General features: G+C 43.2%; 1 protein-coding gene across 1 annotated transcript in view; it reads right to left on the minus strand.

Moving 5' to 3' along the window:
• Window positions 1-5,775, minus strand: part of BTBD8 (BTB domain containing 8) — a 67,618-nt gene extending 61,843 nt beyond the window's left edge. Inside the window, exons 1-2 of the mRNA XM_084636577.1 lie at window positions 5,220-5,775; window positions 341-538 (exon numbers count right to left, since the gene is read on the minus strand). Of these exons, the coding sequence (XP_084492703.1) occupies window positions 341-538; window positions 5,220-5,362 (341 nt within the window). The 5' untranslated portion in view covers window positions 5,363-5,775. The remainder of the gene's footprint in view (window positions 1-340; window positions 539-5,219) is intronic.
• Window positions 5,776-9,786: the final 4,011 nt, after the last annotated feature.

Raw genomic sequence — 9,786 nt, forward strand, 5'->3', positions numbered from 1 at the left:
TGGGTGGTTTAATGGCTTAAGATATAGTACTAAATATTCTCTTGCCCCAGTCACCTCTCCCCTAAACTAAGGATCCACTCTTGCTATTATTGAAATCTGTGATAAAACTCCCATTGACACTAATTGGAACACTATCAAATCCAGTAACTTTAAGCAAAACCTAAAGTTTTGTTGAACAGATACTCTCCCAGATACTACAGAACATACACAAAAAATGCTGACTACAAGTCCATTTTAATTTTTAGACAGTGAAGTACCAAAGACAAAAAAAAAAAAAAACAAACACCACACACCAAAAAAAAACAACCCACCACCACCAAGAAGATAATGAAAAACTTACTGCAGAAATGTTTTAAATTCCGAGGGTTCGAAGTTCTCCAAATTAAAAGTTTCATGGTCTTTCAGATTACTTAATTGTTTTCCGGTACTGTATAAGAAGAAGTCTGGAACTCTTGCTAAAAGCACTGCTTTATGTGCTCTGAATAGAGTCTGACCAACACAAAAAGTGACATCTGCATGTATTTCTTCTTGAAGAAGCCTGTTAGAGGATAGGAAACATTATGCAGTTAAATTCAGATCTAGATGACACACTCTAAACACTGTTTATAATATATTGGAATCTTTAAAAAAAATGCATTCTTTTTCTTTATTTAATTACAGTGAAATATGAATGCCACAATTCAGGATATAGTAATCTAAAGAAAAAAAATTCCTGTTGAAACTCAATTCAGTTGCTGGAACTGCTGTACTATGACCCACATCTTCAACCATCACTATGGCCCACGTGCAATGCTGACACTATAATACATTGCTATGGCACACAGCCCCCCAGCTGGTGATGCCACTACTGCACCATGATCAGTGGAACTGGAGTCAGAGGACTCATGTTCCCTGGAGAGACTGTTATTAAGGGAGCACCAGGAAAAACAGGGACTGTAGGGAGTTAGGCTGGAAGCAACTCAGCCAGGTGGACAGAGCAATGGAGAGCGTTTAATAAAGTTCCATTTGTGCAGCTTAACTTTGCAGCAATGCTTCACTCTGAAAATGAAACATGGTGGCAACAGCTGAGCAGTTTGCAAAGTGAGCCATGAAATGTGGCCTGAAGCCCCCCCAGAGCCCTGGATTTTGCAGATACAAATCCAGCCCAGCAATGGACCCAGTTGAGGGAGGATTTAGAGCTGGTCATGCAACAGGACGACAATAGCAGGAAAGTAAAACTATTATTTTATGTTATTGGGGAACAAGAAGGGCTCACCACTGCCTCAAGCCTCACAGCAGTCCGAAGAGCTCCGGGGAACTATTGCTCCCCAAAGCAGAACAAAAACTGTGGAGTGACACAAAGTTTTTCACTACATACCAATCTAAATAGGAGGGGATAGACCTCTACGTTACTGCCTTTTGCATATTGGCTGCTACATGCAATTTTTGGGGACTTGACAGATTCCATAATTCTGGACAGGACAGAATGCAGCACTTGGCTGCTCTGGGAAGGCGAAATCACCTTAGATAAATACTCAGAGTGTGAAGCAGAAGCCTCAAGAGAAATGACAACGCCCTCAGAAGTACATGCAGTGAGACAATAGCAAAGGAAAGCAGATGGCCAGGGTTCTATACCCACAGTGAAATGCATTTCTGGTGGGAGACAACATGGGGGGGAAAAGACATGCACCAGCCTATGACCACCAGGAATGTGGAAAGTTGAACCATTTTTGCAGTGTGAGCAAGAGCAGGTGAAGGTCTCAGAAAGATTCAATTAAGACCTGTACAAAAGAGGGAGAGCACATCAGACAGCACTGATGGCATCTTGACTCTCCCTGGATCCAAAAGTGTATCAGGTTCAGGATGTTGGGACAGGAAATCAGCAAGGGAGAATACCACACTCCATGCATGCAACAATGTCTACAATACCAACTGAAGTTTGTAGTGGTGGAGGAAAAATGCCATAGAGCCCTCTTGAAGAGCAGAGCCATAGAGCTAATCAGGTGCAGTGTGAGAAAGTTATACCTGCTGTGAAAGCAGCAAATGCAGGAGACTCTCTGATAATGAAGACCATTTTAAAAGGGTATGTTTTCAAAGGCAACGGCTGCCATGAAGGAAAGCTGCAACTGAAAATAGACCCCACAGTAGAATTTAAGTGCTTGCCACGTAGGAAGATTTCATTGGCAACACATAATCCAGTATCCAAAGAGTTCAAAAGTAGAGACAAGTACAACCTGGGTAAATAGTACAAAGGTGGTAAAGTAGTTATCAGACAAATTACATATCTTCATCAAGCCAAAGCCACTGAACCAGCATTGAAAAGATGCCACTGTTCACTCCCCACAATTGATGATACGGTGCCAGAACTTTCCAAAACCAGAATTTTTACGGTCTGATGTGAGGAATGGGTTATGGCACATAAATCTGGATAAAGAGTCCAGCATGCTGACAACTTTTGCAACACCATTGCTACTGATGGCTGCACATGCCAGTGTGCATAAGCTCAGCACTGGTAGTGTTCCAGAGAAGACTCACCCAAGTGCTGGAAGAACTATCTGGGGTGAAAATAACTGCAGATGATATCCTCATCGTAGAGGAAGGGAACAAGGATACGAAATATGAATGAGACCATGAAAGAAAACTACAAGCTTTTGTACAGTGATGCAGGAACAAAAACATAAAACCCAACTCAGGAAAAAAAATGCAACTCAAATAGCGTGAGGTGACACATACCGGACATCTGCTCATAGCAGAGGGACTGAAAGCAGATCCCAACAAGAGCAAGACGCTCAGAGACATGCCAGCTCCAGTGGATATGAAAGAGGTACAGCACTTCATAGGAATGACAAATTTTCTGTCCAGGTTCTGCCTGCACCCAGTTGCAGTAGCGGAACCCATACATCAACTCGCAAGGCTGAATATTGAGTGGGACTGGTCAGGTCCCCAACAGCAACCATTGGACATGCTGAAACAAATGATAACACATGTCCCTGTTTGGAAGTACTGCCAGGCAGGAGGGCCACTGAACACTCCTGCATGATCCATTGGAGAAAGGAGTGGGTATAGCTCTTTTGCAGGAGTAGCCAGTCGCTTATGCTAGCAGAACCTAGTCAGAGACTGAACAGTGGTAAATGCAAATAGAACAAGAGCTTTTGGCGGTGGTATTTGGAGCTGAGTGATTCCACAAGCACACCTATAACCCACCCAGTAATAGTGCAATCAGACAACAAACCCCTTCCAGAGACAATCAAGGCAAAGCCCCCTTAGTGCTCCATAGATATTGCAGCACCTCCAGCATTACCAGATAGAGCTCAGATATTGTCCAGGACAATTACTGGTGTTAGCTGATTCCCCCAACTTGCTGATGCTGGGTAAAGGATCAGGACACTGAATCAATTAACATGCTACACTATCTCCCAGTTTTAACAGCGAAGCTGATGGAAATCAAAGGGGCAAAACAAAACGACATTGACTACAGGCAGTCAAGAGAATGATAAAAGTAGGATGGCCAGAAGACAAAAGTCAGGTATCCACAGGATCAAAACCATATTTTCAAATTAGAGATGAGCTGAGTATGCAGAATGAAATTGTATTTCAAGGACAGAGAGTTATTGTCTCCACCTTGTTATATAAGGATATAATGAATTAAAAAACAAAAAAAACTCACACCCGAGTATTCACTGCTTTCTCTGATAGGTTCAAAAGTATGTTTACTGGCCAGGAAATGTATTCACCAATCCACTCTTTGATAGAAGGGTGAGACACCTGCTGGTCATGTGATAACCACCAGCAGGAAAAACAAAACAAAACCCTATCTTAGGAACTATACCTGGCCAAGGGAAAAATTGGGAGCAGGCTTATTTACCTTCAAGGAAAAGTAGTACTTGATTATAGTTAACTACCATACTGTGTGTGTCAATGCCCGGTGTCTTATACAAGAAGTAAGTCAGTGATTGACAAACTGAGGGCTCATTTTGCAAGATATGGCATTCCAGACACTATACTTACTGACAACAAACGCCAAATTTGCCTTGGAAGAATTCAAGGAATTTGCATGTAAATGGAAGTTTGATCACCACACCTCCTTCCAAGCATACCCATAGGAGTAAGGTGGAATCAGCTGCAAAAACAGCTCAGAGACTGTTACACAAGGCTGTTTCTTCTGATTCGGGCATTGTTGTTAGCATTTGTTGGCATGCAGAAATACTCCATTATAGCGGTACCAAAACAGTCCAGTGCAGACACTGATGTGATGAAGGACCAAAACCAACCACCAATGAGGGGAGACCTGGTGTAGCCAGAAGGATGGGGACACTGCCAAAAGGAGATGGCCAACAATCTGAGAAAGCAGGCACTAAACGTACAGCAGGTCAGCCAAGGACTTACCCTGGAGATAGGCATTCCTGTGAGGATCCAGCCAATAGAGACACACCAAAAGGACAGGACTAAAGGAGTTGTGAGGGGTGCAGTAGCAACCAGGTCATACAAGATGACTATGCAAGAAGGACAAGTGATCCAGAGGAACCAGAGATGCATACAAGACAACAGACAACACCCAGAGAGCATCTATAGAGATCATCACAGAATAGAGACACAGAGAACTATCTGAAGGCAACTCCACAGGGCGGGAGGAGATGCAACAAAGAGACGGTTTGCTAGACTCAGAATCCTGGTCTACACTAGAGTTGGGTGGACATAAGGCAGCTTATGTCAAGCTCACTCTGTTAACGGTCTACGCTACAATGGTGCTCCTACAGATGTAAGTCGCCCAGTACCTTGACTTAATAACTCCACCTCCTCAAGAAGCCTAGTGCTTAGGTCAATGTAGTTAGGCCAACAGAGCGTGCCTGTGAAGGAACTGCATTGCTCACACCGCCTGTTAGCTGTCAGCGCTAGGCAGGGCTCTCAGCAGGAGACCGCCACCCCCCACCCCCTCACAGCAGGAGCTCTTCCAGCGCCAGGCTGACAGCCCAAGGGAGGAGGGGCTCGACCTCACAGCAGAGAGACTGACATTCTTACAGTATCATGGCTGCTATTATTTCACCTTTCCTCTCTAGCTCTGGCTGTAAGCTCCGGGGCGGGGGAGCTGAGATACGATGGCGACGCCAAAGTACACCCAGGGGGTGACCCCACCTGCGCCGAGTACCATGACAACGCTGGGGCTGGCCGCTCTCCCGAGCGCGCTTTGACCCGAGGTGCGCGCCCAGCCCCAGGGTGAGGTGCCGCGCCCCCACCCCTACCTGCCGAGATCCTGACGGAGCTGCTCGGCCACCATCTCCTTCAGCCTCTGCCGCTCCCACGCCCCCCTCCCGCCGCCGCCTGCTGCTGCCGCCGGGGCCCAGCTGGTGCCTTTCGAGACAGCGTCCCCCCCACACCGCGCCATGTGCTGGAATCCGCTCCCCCTCAGGCGGCAGCGACTTGTATTAACGCCGGCGAGAGCGTCGATGATTGACAGACGGTCCCCGAGCCACCGCGTTTATACGACATCGCTGGTATTCACGAAGACGCCGTGCCCCGACGTTCGCCCTACGGCGCCGACGCCAAGCAGCCCAGGGACTCTCTCAAAACAACTAACTTGCCGGACGCCTTCTCCACACCGGAAACCTCCGCGCATTGGACACAGCGCCAGCTTCCCTTCTCCCATTGGGCGGACGGAAGCGACCTTGACCAATCGAGGCTGCTCTCCTTCAGATCCATCCGCTGCGCCCCCAGGTTGCTTGCCTGGCTGCTGGGTGCGTGGGCAGCTGATCTGACGCCGCGGAGCTGGGCAGGGCCCCGGGGCGCAGGGCAGCGGAGCGGCCGGCCGCAGAGGGGTGGGGTGGGGGGCAAAGTGGCACGCGGCGCGGATCCAGGGTCCTAGCAGGGGGGTTCCGGCCGGGGCAGCCAGCCCTGGCTCAGCAGGGGCGGGGAGGAGCGTTGGACGCAGACAAGAGGCAGCTCCTGGAGCCCGGCGCGCTGTGGCAATCTGAGAATGACAATTTTAACACGTTTGTGGCGTGCCACCGTCAGAAGGCGGCCGGTGTGGTGAATGCGGGTCCTGGCGGTGCTTTCCACCGCTGTCCCCTGCCCTTGCTGCCCTTCAGTGGCTCCCGTCTGTTTTGTACTTGTCTCCGTCCAGCACGGGGAATGTTACTGGGGTGGGGAACAAGGCAACAGCGTGTGGGAGCACGATTATCACAAGGGTGTTTTTTTCTTGCATGCCACGGGTTTAAAGGGTTTAAAATAATTTGGTTTCCTGTAGCCACAACACTCAATAAAGAACTTCAAATAAATAAAGACCCTAATTTATGTCTAAGGCTATAGCAAAGCATCATACAGTACGGTGTTGCACCAGCATTGTTAGGATAAAAAACTTGGAGTTCCATGGGAGTTGAATCACCCCTAAATGACTGTCCCATACTGCAGCCACATTCACTATCTGTCAGGCCCCTCTTGTCCTGCATCTTTCCTATAAAATTAAAAGTTAAACAGGTTACAGTGCTTTTGTGCAACCTTGAGAATGAGTATTCACCCGGACAGTTGTCATGGCAGAAATCTGCGGTTCTAAAAGCAGAATTTAAAATTAAACCTTAATTTTTTTCTTGTTGAAGTAGGCACAAATTACTTATCAGTCCACCCATCTGTACTCCATATAAAAGATCCATGATAAAATAGACCTCACTCCCTCCTGGCCCCAAATGTCTGTTCACCTGTGTGTGCCAACTGTGCAGCCAAACAGGGTTGTGCACTTTGGGATCTAGCTTACTCACAACACTGTCCTAAATAATGATCCCACCTTTCAGCCTTGAAGGATGAACCCGATTTTCCCCAATTATTTCCCTTCCCTTAATGACAAGCCCATCAGTCTCCTCCCTCATGATAAACCCTCCTGGTATCCCTTTACTTAGGTATGACAAGTAGCCTGCCTGATATGTCTCCTGCCCCCATCACTATTGTGCTATATACCTTTAGTGGAAGTAAGCTTGAAGCACATACACATCTTTTTTCACACAGAGCTTTGAAAATTGTAAGTGTGGCCTTGTATCTGGGAGGAAGGCAGCAGGAGCCTAGTACTGAGAGTCCTCTTGAAGGTTATCCCTAAATAAATGTACTTACTGTAGTAGCACTGTTTTAACCATCAATAGAAATGAGTCAAGTTATTCTCTCTGTGTAAGAGACGCACATGATCAAACCCAAACAGTACTACGTTGGGGAGCAAAGAAAGACTTTTTGATCCTCTGAAGAGAACAGATCTGAGAACACTGAAGGAAGCCCTTTTACAAATTAATTTGATTTTGTCAGTAAGCTACAGTAATACATCTCTACATGAAGTAGACCTAAAAGAGCAAGAACATAGGAAGAGTATGGCCACCAGAGGATCCAGCAAAACTGGATCTAATAGCTTCACTGCAATTCAAGCAGCAACTGGACTTCTGTTCAATAGTAATATGAAACAGGTGGATTTAACTTAGCTTTTTCTTTCCATTTTCCTGTATTGTAATAAATAATATAAATATACAGCATATCTTAGAGACAAATAATCCTAGGTCTTGTTAATTAATTAAACTAACCCAACAGGGAAGACATCATACATGAACATACATAATTGAACATTGGTATCCAACATTGAACATACATAATTCATTGGTATCCAACCAGTTGGGGGCAAACGTAGAGTTGGCAAGTTTAGCATTGATCCTGCCTTCGTCATCCATAACTTGTATCTGAATCACAAGGGAAATTTTCCCCCAAAAGATGTTCAAGCTTCATAGACTTAGAAGATAAATAACTTGTTTTCCAGAATGTATCTGCGTTGGAAGGTGAACATTGAACCCAATGTTATGGTCTTAAAAACATCATAAAGGACTAGCGTCTTCTTGTTTTGTTTTTTCAGTCTTTAGAAACCCCTGATTGTTACAAATGTTAGGCCATTGATTCTGTTTGAGAATGGCTTCTTGGAAGGTAAAATACGTTATAAAAAAGTCAGTGAAAATGTGCATCATTTCTTTAATGTCCAGATATCATGTTCACATTTGTTGTTGGTGCCATTCGTTTTCTTTTTCATAGATTTCATAAATTTTAAGGCCATGGGGAACCATTATGATAATCCAGGCTGACCTCCAGCAATAACACAAGCCATAACTTTCAGTTGAACAAAAGTATATAATTTAGAAAGACATCCAATCTTGATTAAAAGACTTCAAGTGTAGGAGAATCCACCACATCCCTCAATAAATTGTTCCATTGGTTAATTACCCGCAGAGATTTAAAAAAAAAAAAAGTATGCCTTATTTAAGTTTAAAGTTGTCTAGCTTCAACTTCTAGCTCTTGGTCTTACTTAACACCTTTGTCAGCTATGTTGAAGAACCCTTTAGCATTAGATATTTCTCCTTGTGTTGATACTTATACATGGTAATCAATGCATCTCTTACTCTTCTCTTTGATAAACTAAAAAGGTTGAGTTTCTTAACGCTCTTAGTGTAAGGCAGGTTTTCTTGACCTTGCATCATTCTTCTGGTTTTTGACTGAATCCTCTCCAATTTGTTCAAAACCCTTTATTTCACTCTTTTAATTACTTATGTCTCTTAATCCTGAGTCCAAAAGAGTTTTTCAGGAAGTTGTAGCCATAAAATTATGCCTCTTTTCTTATGAACAGACCCATAAACCTGTATATAAAGATGATCTACCTTCCTCTAGCTTTGAATGGTGATCTAATATCTAACACTTAATCACTTATTAACAAAAAGAAAAGGAGTACTTGTGGCACCTCAGAGACTAACAAATTTATTTGAGCAAAAGCTTTCATGAGCTACAGCTCACTTCATCGGATGCTGTAGCTCACGAAAGCTTATGCTCAAATAAATTTGTAAGTCTAAGGTGCCACAAGTACTCCTTTTCTTTTTGTGAATACAGACTAACACGGCTGCTACTCGGAAACCTGTTCTTATTAACAGCTTTCCCCACTTGTCCATAAGCAATACTGAGTAGTCAGTGGAAAGTTTATTTTTAATCACAATTTCCATCAATGGTATATATTTAGGATTAGAAGGATTAGATATTTATTGGTAAATGTTGGAAAGATTGATTTTACAATACACATACAAAGCCAGGAAAAAAAATTTTCATCAATAATAATAGAAATCTACAGTTAGGCAAAGAAAAATTCTGCTTGATAGCTTATTAGAGTCAAAATCCATATTTAAATGTTTGAATTAGGCTTGTTACAAATGGGCTAGTGGATGAGTAAAAAACAGGCATAATTTGTTGATTTAAGGATATTTACTTTGTATATTTTGGCATGTGAGGTAGACAATTTATGTTTTAAGAGTTTATAAAATTTTTACTTTTTGAATCTCCATGTTTACTGTCTTAAATAATTGTCTGACCCCCACCATAATTTGCTGCAACTGTGAACATTTAAATTTATAAAAATAATTTAAAATGCTAAAACCCATAAATCTCACACAACAGTGAAAACTTAAATCAAAATAAACTTTAAAAATGCTTAAAAATAAATATTGATATCTGTCAAAATTAGTTTTAAAAATCAGATCCTGCCAAGCCTATATATACACTATAGCTTATTTAAAAGGCAATAGCTTTTCAACAAGATTTCTTATTTATATTACAATATTTTGACTAGTAAATCTGTTTTTGTACAGGAAATTAATTCTTTATGAATTTGCAGCAATTTATTCCTGTCTCTTACCTCTGAAGTTTCTTAGGCCCAGGTCCTCAAAGGTATCTAGGCGTCTATCTTCCATTGATTTCAAAGGAAGTTAGGAGCTTGAATCTGAAAGGGTGTTTTAGGATTGAAAAGAAGTCAGT

Source organism: Lepidochelys olivacea (genome assembly GCF_965140295.1).
Source record: "Lepidochelys olivacea isolate rLepOli2 genome assembly, chromosome: 8".
Lineage (NCBI taxonomy): Eukaryota > Metazoa > Chordata > Testudines > Cheloniidae > Lepidochelys > Lepidochelys olivacea.